The 27,069-nt window shown below is 39.3% G+C and overlaps 1 protein-coding gene across 3 annotated transcripts in view; it reads right to left on the reverse strand.

Moving 5' to 3' along the window:
- TNK2 (tyrosine kinase non receptor 2) overlaps positions 1-27,069 on the reverse strand; it is a 1,226,346-nt gene that overhangs the window by 38,953 nt on the left and 1,160,324 nt on the right. The window contains exon 15 of one of the 3 annotated variants that reach the window (XM_044070284.1): positions 24,354-24,481. The exons of 1 other annotated variant lie outside the window; for it this stretch is intronic. In XM_044070284.1, coding sequence (XP_043926219.1) covers positions 24,354-24,481 — 128 coding nt within the window. Of the gene's footprint in view, positions 1-24,349; positions 24,482-27,069 lie in introns of those variants that run through there. One more of the 3 variants, XM_044070285.1, reaches the window with a different exon arrangement.

A 27,069-nucleotide genomic window follows, 5' to 3' on the forward strand; every position in this document is an offset into this window, starting at 1 on the left:
GAGGAAAGCAGAATGTAGGGACGTACCACTTTTATTGGTGAGTCTTGATGTAGAGAAAGCATTTGACAGAGTAGACTGGGACTTCGTGAACAGGGCAATGGAAGCATTTGCTTTCCCTGACACAATTATAAGGTTGATTAGAAGAATATATGAGGAACCAGGCAGGGTTGTCCACTTTCCCCTTTGTTGTTTGCATAATATTTAGAACCACTGGCAAAGAAAATAAGGGACTCAGAAATTCAAGGATATAATTGGTATGGTAGTCAGGAAAAGTTGGCTCTATTTGAAGATGATATTATTTTATACATGACAAAACCAGAAAGGGGCATTATAGTGTTGTGGAACATTTTAAGACAGTTTCAAATTTTCTCTGGATACAAAATTAATGAAGCTAAAACAAAGGCAGCAGCAGTAAAGTATGTACCCACACACAAATTGGTCCAACAACATCCATACTTATGGGGACATGACAAAATTAAGTATTTAGGAGTATGGATTAGAAATGACTCTGTGGTGGCAGTTAAGGATATGTGGGAAGAGACTAAACAGAAGATAGTACAAAAAGTAAGAAACTGGAAGTTTTGTTATATGGATACTAAGGTACAAGCCATTAAAATGTTTTTAGTCCCTTTAGTCTTATACACAGGTCAGGCATACTTTTATTAACAGGAGGAGAAGTTGTGGATAACAATTAAAGAGTTGAAGAATTTTATCTGGGAAGAAAAGGCAGCAAGGGTCAAGTGGGATAAGATGTTTCTATCAATAGAACAAAGTGGACTAGGATTACTTAATTTGAGGGGGAATTTTAGAGCAACACAGTTAAGGCTTTTATACATAGCACAGGCAGAAACCTATAATTCAAAGTGGAAAGGGATGATGCTGATGCAGGGAGGAAGCCCATGAAATAAGGAGAGATTGGGATTTTGGATGCAAACCTTTAAGGCGAACAACCAATATCATTCAGAGTATTATATTCATAAAATAGCAGGGAGTATTCTAATAGCCAAACCAGCACGAGAATGGAGAAAAGAGATTTTGCTGATAGGGTCGACTGCAGTCAGGGATGCAGATAATAGGCAAGATGGGGCTGGAATTTATTGGAGAAAACTGGCAAAGGAACCAAGGTATTGGGAGCAAATAACTAGAAAGGGAAAGGTAATAGAATGGGAAGAGGCCAAAAATTTATTTTGACTGCAGGTTAGAATTTGCCTTCCCTATTAAGGATTGATAAAAGAAACCAAAATCTGTTCCCTTAGGCTCAGATTCGTACTGCTGGCACTCCAATAACTGTAGTATGACTTTGATAAAAAACTCCTTTATTTAAACATAAACTTCAAACATGAGTTAAGCGCTTTCATCTAAGATACTTAGACCTCCTCAGAACTAAATCACCTCTTGTCCATTATGTTTATATACTCCATACATTTCCAATTAATTAATTAATTAATTAATTAATTAATTGGGTATTACAATTAAACATTGTATTAAAGTGCCAGTGTGCCTGTTGATAAAGTGCTTTACATAGTACTCTTTAAACATAAAAAATACCTTTTAAAATTCATTAAAACATTACATGTTAAGCTACGCTGTCCACATATAATCATTTACATTTCCTCTTGTTTTTTAAAAAATAAACTTGTTAATAAAATACAGTTCAATACATCAGTGTTAGACCTTGTGAGTTGAATCACAACTACCCTCATATTTCCCCTACCCCATATTTGCTAGGATGGGTTTTATAGAAATATGATCATTTAATCCTGGTAGGGTAGACACGTCCAATTTCACTTGCCACTTGGTTTCCAATTCCCCTAATTTTGTTTTTATATTTCCCCCCCTAGGGTTCACTTTGGCTATGTCCACAATACCAAAGTGAAACATGTTACAGCCCTTGTTTTCTTCCAAATGTCTCCATAAAGCGTTTTTGGTGTCCTTTTTCTTGATACAGTAGTAATGATCGTAAATTCTCTCCCTCAGTGTTCTGTCTGTCTTCCCTATGTAATAACTGGGACACTTGGAGCATTTAGCCAGATAGACTAGATGGGAAGTTCTACAATTACCCTTCCGGAATTTTATCAAAGTCCCTAGTCTATCTTCCAGTTTCAAAGTAGTTGCTGGAAAAATGTACCTGCACTGTTTACATGTCCCACATCTAGTTGTTCCTTTTCTATCCTCCAACTCAGTCTTATTGTCTATTTTCTTTTCCAATTCCATTTTCAAATTACCCCCATTCCTTGACACAAATCTGGGTGTGGGTCCGACAATTCCCCCTATCTTCTTGTCCATTTTTAATATATTCCAGTATTTACCAATTATTTCCTTTACATTGTTAGTCCAAGGTGTATGTTGGAATATACATGCTCTAGTATAATCAAGGGGTGCATCCACCATTGGTTTTTCGGGGTTGTTTGCTTTAATTAGGGGACCTTTCCCCAATAATGGAATATATTTTCTACCCCATTCTTTCATCACATACCTTGTTGTATCTTCAACCATCCATTTTGGGTATCCCCTTTGTGTGAACATATTCCCTATCCCCTGTAACTCAATAACCAGGTCTTCATACTCAGATGTCATCCTGGCGGCTCTAATGCATTGCCCCTTGATGATACTTTTTTTCTGTGTAATGGGATGTGAACTGGTATATTCTAAGTATCCATTACTGAAACTTTCTTTCCTATATATTTTAGATTTCATTTTCCCATTTTCCACCGTAATTAGTGTGTCTAAGTAGGGCATAGCTAGTGAATCTACACTGAACGTAAATTTGAGGTCGTTGCTCCGGGAATTTAGATAGGCCATAAATTCTTCCAACTCATCCCGGTCACTTTTCCAAATCAAAAAAACATCATCTAAAAACCTGTAATAACATGTTATCTTACTATACCATTCAGAAGTAAATATATTTTCAACTTCCCATTCGTACAGGTATATATTAGCAAAAATGGGGGCACAAGCTGCCCCCATTGCTACCCCTTCTGTTTGCACATAATATTCACCTTCAAACATTATATAATTGTGTTTGAGTATCAGTTCCATAAATTCCACCGTTAGTTGTATTTTGTCCCATGTGAATTTGCCTGATTTCCTCATACAATTTTCTAATTTAATCAACCCATCATCCTGTGGGATGTTCGAAAATAAATCTATCACGTCTATTGTTACTAGTAAAACCCCTGGTGTTATCAAATCATTATTTAGCCTACCTAAAAAGTCCCAAGAGTCAATGATAATGTGCTTTATAGATTTGTATAGGGGTTTCAACCAACCATCCACTACCTTTCCAAAGTTGAAGGTTTTAGACCTGTTCCCCGAAATAATAGGTCTAAAAGGGGGGTCCACTATATTTTTGTGGATCTTGGGGATGCCAACTATCGTACTTATAATAGGAAAATCTGTTTTCAAAAATTTATATAAATCTCCACTAATCCTTTCATCTACCAATAAGTCTTCCAAATACACATTTATTTTATTGTAACCTATGTTAACTTCGTTCTTTGATGAAATGGTATAGTGACCTGATTTCAATAAGATATCATAAATCTTGTTTTTGTAAGCTTCCTGTTCATACAAAACCACCCCTCCCCCTTTGTTGGGTTTCATTATTCTTATCGATCTCTCATTTTGTAATTCCTTCAAAGCACTAGCTTCCTGTTTGTTCAAATTATACTTGACTCTAGTACCATTAACTTTAATATTATATGTGTATAACTCATCTGTTACCATTTTCTCAAATAGTCCAAGAGTTGCTTGTAGTGGGGGTGTGTAGGTACTTTTTTTCTTAAATTCACTACCATTCTCTCTCCCTCCATTTTCATTCTGGTATATCACAGCCAAATTGATTTTTCTCAAAAATTTCTTTAAATCAATAATATAGTCTTCTATTTTAAATTTCTTGACAGGCACATATTTCATCCCTTTACTGAACAAGGAAAAATGTTCTTTCCTTATCTCATATTGGGTATAATTGTGTATATGGAATTGTTGGTATACACTAGTAATATTATTCATTTTTCTTATCTCATCCATTTCCGTCATCTCGTGTGCCCTTCCCCCTTGGTCCTTCTTTGGTAATTGTAGTTTTCTGTCCACTGGTTTGAACTGTTTTGACGCCAACTTTTTCCCCCCTGGTTCCCTAAAAAAACATTTCCATCTAACACTTTATCATGATTTTGCCTCTTATTATAATATCCATCATCAGTGTATTCCCTTTCATTTTTATCCAATGTATTGCCTTTCTTTCCTACTTTGAAATTGCTATTATTTGCCCTATTTTTTTGAAAGAGTACTATGTAAAGCACTTTATCAACAGGCACACTGGCACTTTAATACAATGTTTAATTGTAATACCCAATTAATTAATTAATTAAATAATTGGAAATGTATGGAGTATATAAACATAATGGACAAGAGGTGATTTAGTTCTGAGGAGGTCTAAGTATCTTAGATGAAAGCGCTTAACTCATGTTTGAAGTTTATGTTTAAATAAAGGAGTTTTTTATCAAAGTCATACTACAGTTATTGGAGTGCCAGCAGTACGAATCTGAGCCTAAGGGAACAGATTTTGGTTTCTTTTATCGAGTGGACTGTTACCTTTGACTATTCAATTTTATATTAAGGATTGATATCAGAGTATAGGCAAAGAGAAAGAAATAGGGGGCTCCTAAATGAAAGACCAGCACTGGTAGAATTTTTAATAGCATCTAGAAAATAATCTGCCATTAAAAAAGGAATAATTAGTAAAGCATATAAAATACTGCATGACAATTATAAGAATCAATCACAGGAGCTTAGAAAGGATTGGGAAGGGCGATTGGATAAGCAATTCACAAAGCGACAATGGAGATATATGTATATCTCCCAAATATGCAATAAAGTCTAGAAGATTTAGGATCTTTGCCTGGAAATGTTTACATAGGTAGTTTTATACCCCAAGTAGACTCCAAAGAATTTTTCCTCAGGTGGACAGTAAATGTTGGAGGTGTGACGGGCAAAAAAGAGGTAGCTGCAAACCTGTTATTTTGGAGATGTGCTGAATTGGCAGACTTTTGGGATTCCCTATGGACAGCTCTGCCGGAGATGCTGGGTGAGCAGACTGGATTGACAGGGGAGATGATTTTTTGAGTTATGCTACAGAATTGAAATTGCCTAGACATAGTAAAGCCTTGGTGTGTCTAATTATGGCGGCTGTCAAAAAAGCAATTACTAGAAAATGGAAATCAAAGTCTAGACCAACTTTACTAGAAGTAGTGAATACAGTAACACAGATAAAAACAACTGGAATTGGGATCTTTAGAAAAGGGAAGGAGCAAACTACTCAGAAAAAAATGGGAATATGCAGAGCAGGAACGAGGTTTAAGAGACAGGATTTGAATGAGCTATATAATGCTTAACTGACAATGACTGGAAGGTTTATAAGTGATTTATAATGTTTACAAGTACAGTTGTTTCAATGTTGTCTGTGATGTAAACTGCAACTTAAGTGATATCATTTTGTATGTTTTTCATTTATATAAATGTAAGATTGCCTTTGTCATGTGTGGAAATTTAATAAACATGTTGGAAAAAAATGACTTCCAGTAATCTAGAGTAAAAAATAAGACAAATGTGCTCAGAGTGGATTTAACTAAATGAAACTCTGAAGGAATATATCAAATCAAAAAGCAGGAAAAATGGTAGATGCTTTAAACAGATATTCAGATGAGGTAAAAGAACTGCAAAAATCAGAGGTTAAATGAAGAAAAGTCCAGCTGAGTACAAGACTGCTCAAGAACAGATGTTTCAAAAAATAGAGCACATAGGGAAAACCTGAGATTTTCTGCTGTATCAGAGAAACTGGAAGGAACAGACTGTATTAATGTTGCAAAAGCACAAATAAGCATCTGGACTGGTATTCTACAGCAGTTGTTGTTAACTGAATGGGCACATTGTATGTATGCTCCAAATCTGGCTATAAGACAGAAGCCAAGACCTCTAATAGTAAAAATGCAATCCTACCAGTAAAGAGTTGATTCTGACAAAACTGTGGCAGAGGGACAAAGTACTAATAGAGACGGTAGACTGTTTGTGGAAAAATCATTACTATCTGTACACTAAGCAGAAGAGGAGTAAATTTATTCCAGTAATCAGGGAATATCAAGAAGCAGGTGTGAGATACAGATAGCTGTATCCAGCTATCTTTAGAATATTTCTTTCCTGGAGGGTCAAAGTCACTTTTTTGATGCAGAACATGCTAAGGAGGAAATACAAAAGTTTGTTCAAGAAAACGTGAGCTATCAAATAGAAGGGGATTCTGTTTCTTATTCTTCTGACAGTAAAGCTCATACAAAGACTATGGCAGTGAAACATTTTCCAATGTTCAAAAGAAAAATGCTTGAGAGACAGGAAAAAGCACATAAGTTGACTAAAAGAACTAGGAGTACATTGTAAATGAACCAGAGACTGAATTTGGGAGACTGACATCAACAAGAAGAAAACCAGCAAATGGGAAATTAATGAATAACTGTGGGATTACAACGCAACCATCACATTTGTGAAATATGGCAGAATAAGAAAACCTGAAAATATTGGCCTTTTTTAACTGTTAAACTTGCAGGGGTCTCCAAAGCATATGCCCTACGTCATGCCATTAATGTCTGGAAGAAAATTAAGGAAAGGGTAAGAGAAAGACAAGAGGTAAGTGTAAGTAAAATTATTTTTGTTCTTAATATTTTTATAAAACATGAGATTTACTGCATGTAAGAAAGTAAAGCTTTTTCAGCTATTTTTGTATATAATAGGGATGCTGAAGTTAACAGGTACCTTTTTCCCTTCTTTCTTTATTGTTCAGTTTTAAGAAATGTAAGCACTGCAATATAAAAAGAAAAGACAGCCTGGACAAAGGAGAATGATACAAGTAAAACTTATGCCTTTTTCTTACTCTTGCATGGAGGATGACTGTATTAAGGCCATTGGCTTGATCTAACAACAAGTTTTAAAGGGAAAAAAGTAAATAAAAGACCACTGAATGTAATGCAAAGTTTACGTCTAACAAGTAAATGTTCACAGTGCAACATGAGAAGCTTATAGCAGAAGGCAAACAGTATCTGCTTCACATTTTCTAAGTAGACAAGCTGATGAGGGCAATAAAAAAAATACTCTTCTTTCAATAGCTGAGATATGCCTTCTGAAATCGACAGTCAAGTTGTTTTCAACATCTAGGAAATTAATAAATACAAGACAAAAACTGACTGCACTTAATGCAAGTAGAAGCACAGGTTGTACCATGTGTCTTAGCATGGATAACCTTCATTATATGTCAATTCAAGCCTGTGAGTAGAGTTGTCAATCTTGGACATTTGTTCCTATTAGGAGGGTTAAACTTAATTATTTGAAGATGGACATAGTTGTGTGTGTTTGTATTAAGTTAACAGGCTATAGGGGAATTCTTGGGTTGTGTTTGTTTTTTTTATTTGAGGGTTTTCATTAAAACAAAAAAGTCTTGTAAGATGTGGCATAAGTTCAAATTAATATAACAATAAACAAATATATAAAAGTTCAGCCTGCCAAACAGTGTATGCAAGTAACACAAAAACCAGAACTAGACATTTAAAAAACTGCTATACATAACAGATGGGAATAATACATTTTTATCATAATGACAATACTTTCCATGTTATTTTTAAATGTGAATCGACTCACAGGTATATACAAAAAACAAACAGCAGCAAACTATAATAAATAAAGCAGTGAGGAAATAGCTAAGCTGTAGGACACACTTTTGGAAAGAAAAGAGCATGAAAATTTGATAAAGAAAGGATTTCAGTGCAGTTATTCAGTGGAATATTTGGGACAAAAGAAAAGAGGAGTACTTTTATTAATTGCAAGAGGAGCTCCAATACTGATAGAAGAAAAAAAGATAATAATGGCAGATTTCTAGTAGACTAGCAACAAATGAGGAGGATTACATTGGCATGTATTTATATTCCACCTAAAACTGCTACAATCGAGCTTAAGAAAACTCTGGGAGAAATAATCAACGTTCAGCAGGGAATACCTAGAGGTGGGCCTGGAATTTGATTTACAACAGTGAAACTGTACCTGTAGGCCCAGAAGGGCAAATATAATAAAAAGAGTAGATTTTTGAAAAAAAATTTATGAAAATATTTGGAGTGGAAGATGTGAATTCAGTAGTAAGAGCTTGGAAATAATTTACATGTTATTCTTCAAGATAAAAAGCTAGGCTAGACTAGAGAGAAATTATATTTCATAGGAACGTGCATTTAATTGAAAGTTCTAATACGCATCTAATAACTATTTCATAACACACACCAATAACTAAAATAACAATGCGGGGTAATGAAATAAAAATGAAGCACTGGCGCTTCCTCACCTATCTGTTAAACACAAAGGAATTTAAGGAAAGGGTAGTGGAAATTTTTCAGGAGTTATTATGGAAGATATAAATTTCTTCAGAACATATAACTAGGGAGTGGGGTAAAATGAAAGTGGAGTTTACAAATATGGTAGAAATAAGAAAAAGAGATATGGTTAAGAAGGAAGAATTATTTAAAGGGCCTGACAAAAGTATTGCAGAATAGGGCGAATCTTACAGAACAAGAGGAGATGCAACCGCAGAGTGCTAAAGATAAAATAAGGGACTACCTCGACAGTATGTTTTTTGATAATAAATACATAGCACAAACATTTTTAGCATAACGGCTCAGAGAAAATACAGTTGTGTACACTTACCATAAATTTAGAAGTTTGAGTGTATTCACTGTTGCAGTCACCACATTTGGGTCATCCCAGCCAGGGTAGCCCTCAGTCGGCCCGAATACCAGAGGCTTAGTATTTCTGTGTCGGTTGCTGTCAGGTCATCAGTAGTACAAAGTAAGGCAGCCAACGCCATTACATCAGTTTTTCTTGCCCTGTTAGGAGCCCCCAAGTGGGAGCCAGGATATGGTGGAAAAACCCCACCAGGGAAAGCAAATAACAAAAAGTTCCTTGTAAGGAGAGACAGAGAAATAAAAAAAGGGGGATGGAGGGAGGGAAACCAGGACTGCAACAGTGAATACACTCAAAACATCTACATTTATGGTAACTGTACACGACTGTACTATGTTCTTCATGTTTCACTGTTGCAGTCATCACATTTGGGTTGATTCCCAAAGCTGAGGAAAAGGGTGTAGCCAGTCAAGAAGACTAGGGGCTGGCTAGGATGCCCTGCAAGACCGCAGTGGCAAAGCCTGCCCTGGATTTGGAGAAGATAGGCAGGTGGTAATGCTTGGTGAAGGTGTGAACAGACGTCCATGTTGCAGCCTCCAGGATGTCCCTGGTGGGACTCCTCTGAGGAAAGCTGCAGAGGTGGAGGTTGCTCTGGTAGAGTGAGTCCTGATCCTCTTGGTGGAGGTTTCCCGTGTTGCTTGTAGCAGAAATGGATGCAGTGTGCTATCCATTTGGAAATGGTCTGTTTGGATACGGCTTTGCCCTGTGCTCCTGCAGCAAAGCTGACCAACAACTGATCAGTCTTTCTGAATAATTTAGTCCTATCTAGATAGAATCTGCACTGTCTGTGCACATCTAGAGAGTGCAGTATCCTTCCCCCTTTCTTTTGTGGGTTAAGGAAAAAAGGTGGGCAAATGAATGGATTGGTTTAGAGCCACACTGGACACCACTTTTGGCATGAAGGATGGGTTAGCCCTAAGGGACACCCTGTCAGCATGGACGATGATGGAGAGCTCTAAAGCTTGTAGCTCAGATACTCTTCTGACTGAAGTGATGGCCATAAGCAAGGCCATTTTCCAGGAGAGAAACTTTAACTCTGCTGATTCATAGGGGGGCAGGGTAAGCTTTTCCAACACAAAGTTTAGGTCACAAGCTGGGGTAGGTGCTCTTCTGGGTGGCCTCAATTTGCTAGCCCCTCTTAGGAACTGCTTGATGAGAGGGTGTGAGAAAAGTGGATGCTCCATGCTGAAATGAGCAGAGATAGCAGAGGCATGAATTTTAATAGAGAAAAAGGAGAGACCACTGTGTAGCAGGTCTGCATGGTAATGCAGGATGAGAGGTAGGGAGGTCTGTGCTGTATCAGCTCCTCAGCCTGGATCCAGGTACAGAACCTTTTCCATTTGTCAGCATAAGACTTACTAGTGCTAGGGTGCCTGGCCTCACGTAAACATCTAGAACATGTTTGCTGAGATTGGCAGTTTGTTCAGTGATCAGTGAATAAGTCAGGCTGCCATACTGAGGGTCTGCAATTGGGGATGCATGAATTCTCCTTCCCTCTGGGCCAGGAGGGTTGGGATCTGAGGGAGATGCCATGTTGGTAGAGGGGACAGATTGTGCAGCAGTGGGTACCAGTGCTGGCGAAGCCAGTCTGGAGCAATCAGAATTGTTCTCGGTTTTTCCTCCCTTATTTTGAGCAGTACCCTGGTAATGTGAGGTAGTGGGGGAATGCATAGAACGAGAGGGTGACCCACTGGAAGGATACAGCATCCACTTTCCAGGCTCTGCAGTGAGGCTCTCTGGTGCAGAAATTGCTGAGCTGATGGTTGGAGTGGGAAGCAAAGAGGTCAATCTTTGGGGTGCCCCATTTCTGAGTTATTAGGGTGAAGGTTCTTTGGTCTAGCTGCCACTTGTTGGGTCCAGAAGATTTCTGCTTAAGTTGTCTGCCAGAGAGTTTATAGAGCCTGGCAGGAATTCTGCTAACAGGTGTAGTTGCATGGCTGAGGCTGTGTGCCAAAGGGTCATGGCGAGCCTGCATGGAGGGTAGGAGTGAGTCCCTCCTTGCTTGTTGATATACCACATTACAGTGGTGTTGTCTGTTTTGATCAGTAGAGCCCCTGGGGAGAGAAGGGGCCTGAAAGCTGTCAATGCGTGCTGGACAGCTAACATCTCTTTTTGGTTGCTGTACAGATGTATTTGGTGTGAGCTCCATTGGCCCTGTATGCACCTGCCATCCAGGTGTGCACCACAAGCATAGTCTGATGCGTCTGTGGTGAAGGTCTGGGCAGCGTGGGGTGGTAAGAAGGGTAGTCCCTTGTTGTGGTCTCATGCTGCTGCCCACCAAAGAAAATCTTTCCTTAGGCAAGGTATCATTGGTATAAGAGTTTCCAGGTCTTGAGAGTGCTGACACCACAGGCTTTTTAGATACCATTGAAGTTTCCTCATATGCAGTCTGGCATATGGAATGAGTAAAATGCAAGATGCCATGAACCCCAGAGCTTGCAGGATTTTCCTTGTGGATAACTGGGGTCTGGGTGAGAGAAATAGGCTGCCAGGTAAGTTTGCTTTTCTGGTGTAAGGAATGTCATCTGGAATGTTTTGTCCAGGCTTGCTCCCAGGAATACAATCTTTTGGGAGGGTACTAGTTTGAATTTCTTTTAGTTGATAGTGTACCCTACGGAGGTCAGTACAGCCTTTACAAGGGTCAGGTGCTTGATCAGCTTTTCCTGACTGTCTGCCTGAATTAGGCAGTCGTTGTCTAAGTAAGGGTAAATTTGAATATTTTGTTGTCTGCAAAAAGCAATAGCGGGAGCCAGACATTTTGTGAAAACTCTGGGAGCAGTAGATAAGCCAAAGGGAAGCACAGAGAACTGAAAGTGCAGAGATCCTGCCCTGAAACGTAGATATTTCCTGCATGATTCCCTGATTGGGATGTGGAGGTAGGCCTCTTATGTCTAGGGTGGCTAGCCAAGCATTCTTGGACAGCATAGGTAGTAGTTGCTGGAGGGTGAGCATTTTGAATTTTGGTATTACCAGGAAGGTGTTTAGAACGGATAGATCAAGGATGGGGAGCCAGGTGCCCTCTTTTCTGGGTACCAGGAAGAGGCTGGAGTAGAAACCTTGGCCTATCTGTTCTGCAGGAATGTAGCAGGGAAAGGACTTGCTTTTTGGCCTCTGTCCACTGGTTTGGAGGAAGATCTGGGAACCCTTCTGGGGTTGGTAGAGTGTGGAAAGAAAATTTGTATCCCTGGGACACTATGCTGAGGACCCAATGGTCGTTGATAATGGTGGCCCAGGTGCTTGCATGGAAGGAGAGTTTTCCTCCTACGGGCAAGTGCAGGTGGGCAGTCATTGTGAGTTCCTACCATGAGGGGGTGGCTTTGCACTCCCTGATCTTGAAGTGGAGGAACTCCATTGCTTTGATCTCTACATTTCCTGTGTCTGGTGTCTGGGGGGGGGGGTCTACTTCCCCAGGGTCTGGACTGGACTGACCTGGGAGGAGCAGTGTTTAGAACGGATAGATCAAGGATGGGGAGCCAGGTGCCCTCTTTTCTGGGTACCAGGAAGAGGCTGAAGTAGAAACCTTGGCCTATCTGTTCTGCAGGAATGTAGCAGGGAAAGGACTTGCTTTTTGGCCTCTGTCCACTGGTTTGGAGGAAGATCTGGGAACCCTACTGGGGTTGGTAGAGTGTGGAAAGAAAATTTGTATCCCTGGGACACTATGCTGAGGACCCAATGGTCGTTGATAATGGTGGCCCAGGTGCTTGCATGGAAGGAGAGTTTTCCTCCTACGGGCAAGTGCAGGTGGGCAGTCATTGTGAGTTCCTACCATGAGGGGGTGGCTTTGCACTCCCTGATCTTGAAGTGGAGGAACTCCATTGCTTTGATCTCTACATTTCCTGTGGCTGGTGTCTGGGGGGGGGGTCTACTTCCCCAGGGTCTGGACTGGACTGACCTGGGAGGAGCAGGAAAGGACCAGTGCTTGGAGTGGCAATGCCTACTGATTCTGGATGGCTGGACCTGCAGGAAATCCTTAACTGTCTGCACAGATTTAGCTTTTTCTTCCATCTTTTTTAAGACCTCCGCTGCCTTGGTGCCAAAAAAGTTGTCTTTGTGCAAGGATGCATCCAGTAATTTAGATTTAACATGGTCTAGCAAGGGATGTTCCTTAAGACTTTTATGCCTTCTAAGGACAGAACCGGTGACTGCTGCCCTGCATGATACTTCTAGGGCGTCAAAACCACACTGCAAGGTGTGCTTAGTTACTTGACTTGCAGAATGTATTAACACTTGTAACTCTATTTTCTGCACAAGCAGGAAAAGATGATATTTTTTGTTTGAGGAGTTCCATGGTATGTTGCTGAAACTTTAGCATATGGAACTAACAATTTAATGCTCTAATAGCAAGAGTAGCAGAGGTGTATACTTTTTTACCCCATCTGTCTAATGCTCGGGAATCTGAGGGGTGGGATTCTTAGCACAAGTTGCTTTCATTCCTTTAGGCCCTTAAGAGATAACCTCAGGGTCAGCAGTAGGATTTTTGAAGAGAAATTTGTGAGTCAGGGACTCTGTAAAACCTGTTAGGTTTCCTGGAGCAGGAGGGAGAGTGTCAGGAGTCAAACTAGATTCCATGAAAACATCATCCAGAACAGGAGGAATGGCCAAGGGTTTGTGCCGTGGAAGATCTAAAAATTTCCTGAGTCTCTTTTTAGACTGAGGGTAGTCCTGACATTCCCATTGGAAATGCTCCCTTAAAGTATGAAGGGTTTCCCCAAAGGAAAAGTCCTCGGGTGGAGAGGCTGAAGGAATGGATTCCTTTGCATCAGAATCCTCATAAGCACAAAGGGGTTGCATGTCTTCATATTCAGATGCATCAGAGTCATCGGACTCCTGTTCAGATAAAACTACTGGGGACAAATCTCTTTTTCTTTTGGAGGGGGTAGCTTGACTTCCCCTAATCAGCATTATAAGGTCTTCCGCCATTTTAAGCATTTGAGTCTGAGACAAGGAAGCAGGTGTCTGAGATTGGGTCATCGGTTTCTTGGGTGTGATTCGTACCCTGGGCCTAAGAAACTTGGTAGTTTTTGAAAGAATTGTAGATGCGAAAGAAGTCATCAGTTTGAGTCGAGAATCGGTAGTGCGAAGTACTTCCTCGTAAGGCGCTGCCTGCTCAGTGGCTCCAGACCCATCCAAGGTAGAGACAACCGCAGGATCCTTAGTCGATGAAGAGTTTTGCAGCATACCGGACTCCGAAAGGGTCTCTGTAGCAGCCTGCGAATCCACAGAAGTGGGCATCAGAGGCTGCGAAAGCACCTCACAGAGGACCGGAGAACTTACGACTAGCTTAACGGGACCGTCGTCGGTAGGTTTGGACCTGTGAGGTCTGTCTCTGTCTTTATCCTTACATTTTTTTGGAAGATCTGCTGACGGATGGTTACCGACGCCATATCGGAATTTGAGGACTGTGAGCAAAAATATCTAGCTACAATAAAGGCTCGATGATGTATAGTTCTGGCGTTGAACAAAGCACAAAAGTGACAGCGAGGGATGTTGTGGTCTGGGCCTACGCAAGTGATGCAGTAAGAATGAAAGTCTCGGTGTGATATTTGCTTTCCACAGGCGAGACAATTGTTAACCTTTTCTGACATCTGTTAGAGCAAGAAGAAAGGATTCCCAACGGGGTACTTAGCTTTAGAAGTCTTCAGCTTCAATTCAGAAACGAAACTCTGGTACCGGCCGACCGGCACTCGTGCGGACTGCTTCTGCTTCAGGCTCCTCGGCAAGAAAGACTGATGTAATGATGTCGGCTGCCTTACTTTATACTACTGTCGACCTGACATCAGTCCTGAAGTGACAGCAACTGACGCAGAAATACTAAGCCTCTGGTATTCCGGCCGACCGAGGGCTACCCTGGCAGGGATAACCCAAATGTGATGACTGCAACACTGAAACACGAAGCACATCAGAAAGTAGAAAGTTGTTGCCAAGATTAGTAACAAGGAAAATAACCAGAGATCTTGTAGAGGTATTAGAAATATTATGCAAATTTTATTAAAATCTGCACAGAGCAGAGAAATGTGGAAATCAACAAAAAGTGCAAAAAAAAAAAATGTTCATGGAAGAATGAAATATGCCAAGGTTGGAAGTAGATGGGGCTCAGTTAATAGCAGTTAGGACACAGGGAGATGAGATGAAAATGGTGATGTATTTCTATAAGAAATTTTCCAATAAAAGATGGTATCCCTGTGGAAGTCAGAAGCTAGGAGGGAAGAAAGTGATAAAGATCTGGAAGGTTTTGTGTGACAGTACAAGGAGAAGCAGCAACATCCTGGGAGAAAGCTGTGATGGCTGTAATACCTAAAGATGGTACAGACGCATCAGATCCAGCTTCAATACTAAAGAAAATACAGTGTTTATGTCTATAATGTCAAAAGAATGGCAAAGGTGATTCCAAAACTGATAGATATGGATCAATGTGGTTTTGTGGAGGGGTGGCAAACACCTGACAGCATTAACAGAATAAGGACTATCCAGAGGGAAGCAAAATGTACGTAAATGCAACTGTTGTTGGTGGGTCCTGATGTAGAGAAAGCATTTAACAGAGAGAGGTGGGGTTTTATGAGTAGGACAATGGAAACATTTGCATTCCCTGGTAAAACAATACAGTTGATTAGGAGGATATATGAGGGATCAGAGACACAAATTAAAGTGGGAGGTTCCTTTCTGGTAAGTTCTGTTTGAGCAGAGGAACCAGGCAGGGGCGTCCTCTTTCCTTTTTGTTATCTGTGTTATATTTAGAATGACTGGCAAAGAAAATAAGGGATTTATAAATTCAAGGATATAATCAGTATGGTAATCAATAAAAGTTGGCTTTATTTGCAGGCGATAATACCTTGTACCTGATAAAACCAGAAAAGGAGATTTTAGTGTTGTGGAACATTATGAGACAGTTTCAGGTCTTTTCGAGATAGACAATTAATGAAGATAAAACAAACGCAATAGCTGTGAACTATGTCCCCACACACAAATTGGTTCAGAAATACCCATATTTATCAGGACATGATAAAATGAAGTGCTTAGGAGTATGGGTTAAAAAGGATTCTGCTATGGATATGCGGAAAGAGACTAAACAAAAGATAATACAAAAATTGAGAAACTGGAAGCCCTGTTTTATACATATTGATAGCAAGATGCAAGCAGTGAAAATGTTTTCATTACCTTTAGTTTTATACACAGGTCAGGCATGTTTTTATCAACCAGATGAGAAGTTGTAATAGCAATTAATAAAGAGATGAAAGGTTATAAAGGTTATATCTGACAGGGGAAGAGGATGGAGTTAAGTGGCTAAGTTGATCCTCCCCATAGAACAAGGTGGTTTGAGATTACCTAATATGAAGCGGTAATGACATAGTTAAGGCTCCTATACATAGCACAAGCAGAAAGCTATAATTCAAAGTGGAAAGTGATGATGATGAAATGGGAAGCTCAAAAAATAAGGAGAGGCAGGGATGCTGGAAGTAAAATCCTTAATGAAAAAACAACAACCATACAGATTATTTTATTCATAAAGCACCAGAAAGTATTCTAAATGCTAAGCCAACACGGGAATGTAGAAAGGAAATTCTACCAATAGGGATGTCTGTAATTAGGGGTACACAGAACTGGCAAGAATTTACTGGAGAAAAGTAGGAAAGGAACCAAGCTACTTGGAGCAAATAATTAGAGGAGGAAAGCTAATATAATGGGAAAAGGCCAATAATTAATTTGGACTGCAGGCTAGATGTTGCCTTTTCTATCAAGGACTGATATCAGAGTACAGACAAAGAGAAAGAAACAGGGGAATCCTACATGAAAGACCAACACTGGTAAAGTTTAGTAGAATCTAGAAGAGAGGCTGCAGATAAAAAAGGATAGTTAGTAGGGTATATAAAATATTGCATGATAACTACAGGAATCAATCAGAGAAGTTAGAAAGGATTGGAAAGAGAAACTGGACAAGCAATTCACAAAGAAACAATTGGAGGATACATACATGGCTCCCAAATAATCAACATCATCTAGAAGATTTAGAATCTTTGCTTGGGAAGTGTTTTCACATGTATTTTTATTCCCCAAGTAGACTCCAAAGTATGTTTCCTCAAGTAGATTGCAAATGTTGGCGGTGTGATGAGGAAGAAAGAGGTAATTGGGAGTGTAATGAGTTGGCAGACTTTACAAATTTCCTGTAGACTATGTCAGAAATATTCCGTGAGCACACTGAAGTAACTAAGGAAATGTTTCCTTTGAATACACAAACACCACCACTGCAATACAGGCTCAGATGGAACTAGACCATAAAGACTCCCAAAATACCACAAAGTAAATATCCAGTAAATCTTTTTACTATACAAAAGGAATAAGCGCTTTCATCCTGCTTAACAGGACTTCATCCGATTCAACATTAAAAAAGCAACTGAATGCTTATATAGGTATAAAGTGGTAAAGGAGGAAATTGTGTATTAATTAAATAATCAACCTGCTTAAAGAAACACATAATTACAGCCTTAACATTTATACTGAAAGAATGTTAATGTAGTAAACAACTAACTCATTATAATAAATACTATGATAAATAAAACATTTAAAAAAATGCATATTAAAAATACATATTAAAATTGCGCATTAAGAAATGCATATTAAGCTCTGGATTCTAAAACTGGTTTGAGGAGAATATTGCCGTTAATTCCCGGGGGATTACTAGCATTAAGCTTCATCTGCCATACTATTACTTTTTCTTCTAATAGAAGCTTAGTGTTACCACCCCTAGGATTAACAAAAACTTTTTCTAAAATTGCAAATCTAAAAGTGTGGCATGTTTTATTAACCATCAAGTGTCTATATAAAGAATTACTTGTATTCTCCTTCCTAATATTATAAATTTGTTCATAAATTCTGCTCTTAAAAAATCTTTCAGTTTTCCCGACATAAAATGCCAGGCATGTGGAACACACAGCTAAATATACAACATTTTTTGTACTACAGTTACCTTTTTGAAACTTAATGTTGGTCCTATTTATATTGTCCAATTGTACATCCAAATTCTCACATATATAACTGGTTACATGAGCCACATTTTTTGGTACCTTGAAAACCCCGTTGGCCTGAAAGGCCTAATGTTCTCAAAACTGATCTTGAGCTTAACTCCTGTTTTATAGACAAAGGTTGGTGAAGTCCCTAGTAAGTTGTAAATGTCCCCATCACTCCTAAAAACATTCCAGTTTTTTGACACCACTTTAATCAGCGATCAATAAGGACTAAACTTAAGCACCATGGCTCTAGAAAAATGTGTACCTTCCTTCAAATTTACATCACCTGATATCAGTCCCACCCCTAGCAGTGGTTTATACTGTAATCCCCACTGGGACAATATATATTCAGTAGACGCCTCAATTAAATGGGGTGGGTATCCTCTTTCTAAAAACATATTACCTACAACTTTTAATTCTTTAGCAACACCAGTATATTCAGATGTCATTCTGGCCACCCTAATACAGTGCCCCTTAAGTATGCTCTTTTTCTGTGACATAGGGTGGCGACTGTCTTGGATTATGACAGTCCCCCCCAACCACCTTCTTTTTTGAGTCTCCATACCATTGCTTTTTTAAATTTGGTTTGCCTGAACCTTACTGAGACTAACTGTTCTGTTTCCTATAAAAGGATCCTGAATTGAAAGGAAATCTCCAACTGGCTAGAATGGTTGAAAATTTTGAGTGACCCCCTGAATTCATTTCCTTCTTTCATAAAATCTTTAAGGACCTCAGCAGAAGAGAGGTCAAACAAAATTTCTATATACAGCTGAGGCATTCAGGATCTCAGCTTTGACATCCTCTGGTAAATTTTATGCATGTAACCAAGCAAAGTTTCTCATTATTGATCCAACAGCAGCACTCTGGATACAGCATCAACTACACTTGAGAAAGTGTCTGGTTACCTTAGAAACAGGAGCAACTAAAGAATTTACAAATGCTTTAACCTCTAAAAAATGGAATTTAGTGGTTAATTCTCATATTTTCAAAAGAAGAATTTTCACATGAGCCAGACAATTCAGAATTCTGAAAGCTTAAGTAAAAAAAAAAAAAAAAAAAGAATATATTTTCTTCCCAAGTATATTGAAAGCTTTCTCATCTTTGTCAAAAGGAATGGGGTTAGCATTCACAAGATGTATGGCAAAATTTAGTTTTGCCAAAGAAATAACTACATGGTCTGACTTGGGATTTGGAAATATAAATTTCTGGGTCTGGGTAACCTTATACAATCTATTAGGGGCAAGAGCCTGACTGTCAGGCATACTGCAAGCTCAAGAAAATATACCGCAACATTGATAGGACAGAAGTAACAGCTACAGTCTGCAGAAAATCTATCAATAATAAGTCTTATTTTTGCTGAGATACTGGAATTTCATTTTATTCCCACTGAAACATTCTGGCCACAACGTCAGAAAAAGATAACTCACTCTTCAGGAGGAGAATCTGAAGAAAAACATTTAACGATCTGATTCCTCTTTCTGTAGTGTAGGCACTGCAGAAATGCAATCTCAGTCTAATCCCTGTCCTTTAGACTGGAAGTCAGTATCTGAAAGAGTAGGCAATGTTTTTTTTTTCTTTTAAAATTTAGTCCAGAATTAGAATTAAAAGACTGAAAGGCTTGAAATAAGCTCCTAACAAAACCCAGCCAATCTTCCATGTCAATCCTATGTGAAGCAGAAGACACGTCTGTCTGTTTTGTTTTCCTAGGAGACCATCTAGAAAAAGACATATTGAAAGCTGGGGCTGCTCTCCAGAAATCAGGTTGTTTAAGCCAGCTTCATGGCAAAGCATTGCCTGATCCCTCCTCTGAGACTGCCAGCAGTGATTCTCCCACATATGACAACCTAACAGCTGTAGAGGACATGACTATCACACATGAGTTTTCAAGGGGAAATGCCATGGGATCAAGAGAAGACCATGTGCAGTCCATGATACCTGATTTGACCACAGCAGAGTCAACTGCTGTGACTCTGCAACTGATGCTGTGAGGATGCCGGGTTAACTACTAAAGAGTTTGTATAACTTTTTTCTTCTTGTATATGGAGAAGGGAAGAAAAGTGCTTGATAAACAGGAAGCAAACCCTATACTACTAGGTGAACTACCTGATAGAATTTTTAAGGTTTGGAAGTAAAATTTTAAGTAACAATCCCATAAATACAAAGTCCTAGCCTCTATCATTAATTTCCAGCAAAATATATCAGAACTTTTCACAAAAAAATTATTTTAAAACCTTGCAAAGGTTAGCATTTATGAGGTAATATTTTTAGTGACAACCACTAAAAACACAATTTCTAGCCTAAATACATAATTTTGCTTTGTAAAGTAAACTTTTCCTCGGAAAAATGATGAAGTAGAAGGTTTTCCCCAGAAAGCTACTTATCTGCCCAGCCTTTGTAAAACACTAGCTGACCACAGAGTGCTGAAAGCCCACAAAGTGAGTATACTTTGACAGCAAGAAAGTTGTGAAGGTTTGGCACCCTAACCACTGACTTTATATAGCTCTCCTCGAGCTGCCCAGTGGATAAGGTACCTAGGACACTTGGAAAGTGCCTTAAAACTTTGGATGTTGGCTGTTTGCTATATCTCTGTCAGGAAATAACCAATATAGCTACTGCCACAATGATCTATTGATGAACATCAAACAGTCAGGCCTGAGTAACAGATGCATCCAGTAGCTGTGCTTTTACATCTTGCATGAGACTAGCAACACTTCTTATAAAAACACCAGTCATGGCTGCCCTCATGAAATGCATCAGCTGCATCATTTACATATTTCAATATGTGTAGTGTATCAGCTGCAGAATATTCATTTATCAAGTTTGTCTTAGGTGTCAGACTCGGTAGCTTCTGTGTGCACTTCCGAACTTGACTTTAATGTGGTACTTTAGTATGACATCACATGAGCCATACAATTAAGTGCCCAGACTTCCAAAAAAATAGGCATAACAGCCCTTTTTACCTTATTTTTCCATCAACCTTAATCCTTTGCCAAAATGTAATGTGGTTAATGGAACAAAGTTTCAAAGAGATAAAAACTGAGGAAGGAACTGTTTTGAAAGAGTTATTTAAATCTTGTCTATTCTTTTATGGGGTTGGAGGCTAAATATCACTGTGCTGACAATTAACTTTTCTAATGGTCAAGAAGGTTTGGAAAAGGAGGGCTAATCCACTTCGACTCGGGCAATTACACCATCTGCATATACCCCTTCTTAGAGAAATCCATTCATAGGGTTTACAGTTTAGACCAACAAAAGGTCTAATGGGACAAAAAGACATAACTCGAAAGTTAAATACACAAAACCCACTTCTGTTTAGATTGCAGGAGAACACAGTTTATTAAATAAATAGCATTCCTGACAATTCTCAAGAGATGTTTTTAGTTTTACAGTTTCTGAAAAGGTCTGAAGAGAAGCAAGGTAATTGACAGGATATGTATTCATGAACCTAGCCTGGAAAACGAGGGGGCCAAAGATGCCCCACATAAATATCTTCTTCTTCCAAGAACTCTTAGAATGGGCTTTATTTCTCCTCTGAAACCTCTCTTAGGACCACTGACAGTTTTCTCATTTTTATGCAAACAGTAAAATGATGCTGGTCTGAGCTTACACATACATTGGCTGCTGTTGGGCCAGTACAGCTTCTTGAATACATTTCAAGTACTCAAAAGTGTGCATTGTATAACACGGGAAAACATAACAGGAGTACAGTGGATGGCTGAGAGGAAGCTAATCTCTCTAGAAAGAACTGATGTCACTTGTCAAGTTACTCTTGCATGATCAGTTGATGGTAACATTGCTTCTGCTGTTTCAATTTTATATGGGATGGACCACTTAAGTTGGTGATTCTTCTCAGGCTACCTTAAAGACAAGTTTTAAGATCCATGTTTTGGAAGCCATTGAAACAGACATATCCTCCTGTGTTAAACTAATTGAGGAATTATGTTTTTATTAGCATAAGTAATGAAGTACTTTTTTGTTGTTGTATTTGAGATTTCTCCCTCCTTTCCTCAATCTTCCTCTTCATGTCTTTCTCTATTTTTTTAACTTTTTCATCTTCTCACGGTTCCTTCCTTTAACTATGCTTTTCTACATATTTTAATTGCTTCTAAATTAAATACAAAGACAAGGCTTTCAAACACTGTAATTTAGTCGTTTTATTAAAGTTCTGACAAATTCTACAAGATTCTAGTTTACAGATTCATACATAGTTCCTTATTAGACTATAGATCTTTGAGGATCTTAAGGAACCTAGCCTTCCATTCCCATGGTAGTTCTTAGCCCTTATATATCGTGTACAAATAACACAGAGATAGGCAGAACAAGAATATGTTGGGAGATTAACATGTTGCTCCTTTTTACAAGGGACAAGTGTGCTAAACTGGGAGAGATTTTGCTGTTACCCATACATCTGTTCAAATTATGTTTGAACAGGTAAGAGAAACAGTCTGCTTTATGTGCAGTGGAAGACGGTTCCACAGAAGCATAATTCTCTGTGATACATACCAATCCCTCCAGCATGTTCTATTTACTTTGCAGAAGAGATTGAGATCCCTTGAGTGGGTGTTTATGTCACTATTGGACTTGTGAATGAGTAATAGGTCTGACAGGACAGGGTCCCTTGAGGCTCTACATGCATGACAGAGACTGCCCTCAGTAGTGGATAATGGGGTCCTCTGGGGAGTTTATAATGGCACTAAGTCCCCAGTCATCTGCGAACGTGGTCAGCCACCAACCCTTAACACCAGCCTTCACTTCCAAGAAGTAAATGTCAAAGAACTATAGCCCAAGGACTAAACCTTGAGGTACAGTACCAGTGATAGATCTTTTGGTAGAGAATGAGCCACCCAACCGTATTTCTTGGATTCTATTTCATGGGCCAATTTGCTATCCAACAATCTTTATAGGGATTTATAGTTAGATCAGAGAGTTTTATCTACGATACCAGAGTGTGGGATGGTGTTGAACTCTTTTGCAAGATCTAGCCATGCAGTGCGTACTAATTTGACCTCATCTGATGCCACAGTAACTTTTCTGTTAAAGCCATCTAGGTCAAGTTGGCAGGATCTGTCCCTGAGGAATTTAAACTGGCTTGGGTTAAATGTCTATAGGCTACCTATATCCTTATTTATTAATTTCATAATGATTCTTTCCATAGCTTTACAGATGGTGCTGGTCAGGCTTATGGGTCTATAATTACTCAGGTCCACTGAAGTTCCACCTTTGTGCAAGGGAATGACTCTTTTTGTCTTCTATTCATCCCTCCATCATGAAGCTTTTGTGTCTGATAATGAACAACCTCTGTATAGGGTCGGACAAGTTATGGTTCAAGCTGACAAGTAGGCAGTCTGGTATGTTGTCTAGCCCCATAAGTACTGTTCTTGGTCTTGGTCAGCAAGTCTTATAATCTAGGCTCCTTTGCCCAGATGACTTCCTCCAGGAAAGGTGGAATCGAGGACCTGTAGATGATGGCACTGTCTCAATTAGGCTACCTATAAATGGCGGTGAGTCGAATGTTATAAGTGCCATATCTTCCATCTCAAACATTCTGTTTTTAAATCATGTACTACCACAGGAGTAAAAAAGGCAAATATAAAGATATAATAAATATAATTCTGTAGAAATACACTTCCATTCAGTGTTCTGACATTTGTGAAGGCATGGTTCTTTGAGTGAGGTTTGAGTACAGTCAACTGAAAATAAACTGGTTATTCTCTGACATAATTTGTTTCTTACCTCCACAGACAAATAAAAAATTGTACAAGAGTGCAAGTGTGATACAAGATGTGCTAAATCAGTAGGTCTGTCTGCAGCAGCCTATGAATGTAAAATATACCTGAGCCAACTGCAAGCACTGCAAAAGCATATACTGACAGCAATGGATGGAAAAGCATCTGAGGTGCACAGTTTTGATACAGTTCTCTCTCTACCACCTCCAAGTCTCTTTTATCCAACTGATGACGGCACTTGCAAGTGACTGAGAGGTCATACCAGTCACCAAACTGTTTTTACTTACAAGTGATGTCCGTGTGTGTTTGTATGGGGGGGGGGGGGGGTAACCCAGGACGTAGTCAGACTACACTTGGCTGTCAATAAAGAGATGTCTCTAGGAAACATTTAAGTCAGAAACAGTAAGCCGGGAGAGGCACAACACCCTTCATGTTATTTTACTTCTTTTCCACATATTTACAATCATAGGATCATAGGAGATGACTAGGCTATCGACCTGGAGGTCATTTTAAGCCTAGCCATTTCATCCCAATGTAACACCATGGAAATGCTAGTCAGTACCCAAGACTGCATTTAGTGATGACTGCCCATGTCCAGGAGGGTCGTGGGGGGGTATCCCCGATAAGAATTTACAGTGCCCAGGGATAGCACCCACAACGAATATCACAAGGGTCTCTGGTAGCTGTTCTTCACTTAGCCATCCTCAGTGAACCAGCAGCTCGTGCATAACATGATGTTGAATGTCAGATCCATTTACATTATGTTGCTTTCAATATAATGTAGTTTTTCTTTCTAAGGAAGAAAATATACAGATTTCTGAGGTCACTGGACTTTATTTTAGAAGTGAGTTGTCCTTACTTTTGCCTGCTTGTGCTGTGTGGATCCAACAGATGGGAGCTGGCTAACTCCAGGTTCCAGTCAAACATTTCCAAGACTTTGTGGCAATCCACCCTTGACTTCAGACCCAAGCAGAAGAGCTGTTCTACCTGTGTGAGACCAAATGAGTTTTGGGGTGTCAAGTAAAATGACTTTTCATAAGAAGTAATCTTTCAGCAAACTAAGAGAAAATTATTTCTGATAATTTTGTAGTAATTCTGTCTCAGGAATGTCTATAGTTTTTGTTTATGTACTTTATCAGCAACAACATGGTACAGTCTCAATCTCTTAAGAACATACATTTTTGGTACATTAGTCTATGAACTTTTAAAGGGGGTAGTAGAATCATCTGCTTTATATATACTCAAGCAAATACCACAATTGTTATAATTTTTCATGCATGACATGATTTAGATAAATTGCTTAAAAGACACACATATAAAATAAGGAGCAGTTTTAACCAAATGTATATACATCAGCACTCCATGATCTTCATATCCATTCAAGTTCTCTAAAACAGAAATAAATACTAATATTTAAACAATACTTGCACCACCATCAATATGCAAACTAAATGACTCCCCCCTTATGCTTCCTCTCATTTAATGAACATCCTAGTGACAGTGAAAGCTACCAGCATTCCATCCCAGTTAAAATAGTCACTAGTCTCTCATCTTAACAGCAGATCTTCAAAAAAATGAGTATTACAACAGTCAGTTAGTAAAACATGGATATAATTATAGTTTTTAGTTTGACTTTTTTCTCTTTTCTAATTTTTGTGTGGAGCCCTCACCTCCTCATTCTACTGACGTATCTGTCCCCTGGAGACAAGAGCCAGAAGCCTTTTTTTGGGGGGGTGGGGGCAGGATTGGCAACCATCATCCACATGTCAAGCATTCACCCCACCACCACAATCAAACTCATCCCCATGGGGACTTGTGAACTCTACTACAGCTGTACACAGACACTGCATGTGTTCTTAAACATATGCCAACCTCCTGGTAATCAGAACTCCATTGCAGCTCAGTGCTGTGGGCACTACATCTGCACTAAATCCAAACTATGTGTAAGCAAATGGTCCACCTCCAAATAAGTGCAAGAAAAAACAGCCAAAATACAAGAAATAGAAAAAATGGAAAGGTGGTAACTCCAGGACTTTATTACCTGGATCTCAAAACAGAGAAAAGACCTGTTTCACCAATATTCAATCTGGTTCATCAGTTAATCTGCACTCCCAGAGGTATCACCATTACAGTCAGCCATGCTGTCACCTTTTACCTTCAAGGACAGGCAAGATGATGTTGGCCACTCATTTCTATCTTCCACTCCTTGGTCTCTTCAGTAATGTTAGTCAAACACTGGTCATCTGAAGCAGAACTAAGGATTTCCCACCTCTACACCACAGGGCTGGGTTTTTCAGTCTGACTTTGGACTAAAACATCTCACCAATACAGCTAGCCTGACAGCACAGAGGCAAACCATCTGTCTGTATCAATGGTGATTCCATTTTCAGAAAGAGATTTAGGTCTTAGGTAAGGTTGGTGGGGGGTGGGATAAGATGAAGTAGCCAATGAAGTAGCCAATAGTTAGGTCTCCTATCTTGGGGGGCAGAGGTCTTGGAGAAAGCTAATGTTGATGTGACCTCTGGTAAAGACCAGAATCTTTACAGGACCTCTTCTCAAATAAGACAGCTGCAACAATTTATTGACATCACTGCACTAGCCACTCCTGCAGCGAAGGACACTGAATGTCCGCCATTAGAATGATAGCTCCCATAAACATGCTCACAGATTCTTAGTTGGATCCCTCCTCCCTGGAGTTACAAGTGAGATACCACTGAGGTTGATTTCCTGAGGAGACAGGAGTCCCATCCGCCAACAGGTTATGTCTGGAAGTATCTGAAAAGTAGTCTCTGAGGGATCCCGGGTTGATCAGGGTGGAAGATGGAAGAAAAAAGCAGACTGGGCTTTTGATTCCATATGCCTTTAAAAAAAGGATTAGGAAGAATCAATGGATTTCTGAGGTATAGCAGTAAATAACAAATATATACTCACTATATCAGATGATTTGTGAGGGAAGTCTTCTGCATTGAGTAGCTGTTGGGATTTCCTCATTTGTTATCCACTTAGCTTTTTTTCTCTCTTTGGCCCAGGCTCAGGGACTTGCATTTCCAGCTGGTGCTCCCCATGCATTGTATGCATCCTAGAACAGCACAGCTCCCATCTGCATTACTCATTTTAACATCCATACATAAAGTGGACACAACATGCAAGACAGAAAAAAAAATAAACAAACACAACATAGAAAGATATACAACTATATACTTTGACTTGCACATAAATCCATATGCATCCAAATGAACCACAGGTGCTGGAAATGTAATAGGTACACACTGCTGACCTCACTCAAAGATCAGACGGTCAACTGAGATGATCAAAACATATTAGAAATCAATCACTTTCTGTAGAAAGTAACCTTTGGGAAGAATCTCAGGTGGTGAAAATTAAACCTCCTGAAAGGCCAAAGGCAGAGAGAGAGAATGGCCAAACGTGAGAGCTCTGAAGGATGAATTCTGTAAATGCCTGGTGCCAACAGAATAATAACTGAAGAGAATCGTGGTTCAGACAATGACATTTGCTACAGCTGTGAAGTGATAACCAGCTGCCATGCCACAAATGTTTGCAAGACAAACATACTT

Source organism: Protopterus annectens, chromosome 4.part1, assembly GCF_019279795.1.
Source record: "Protopterus annectens isolate FY-2018-M chromosome 4.part1, PAN1.0, whole genome shotgun sequence".
NCBI classification, from domain to species: Eukaryota; Metazoa; Chordata; order Ceratodontiformes; family Protopteridae; genus Protopterus; species Protopterus annectens.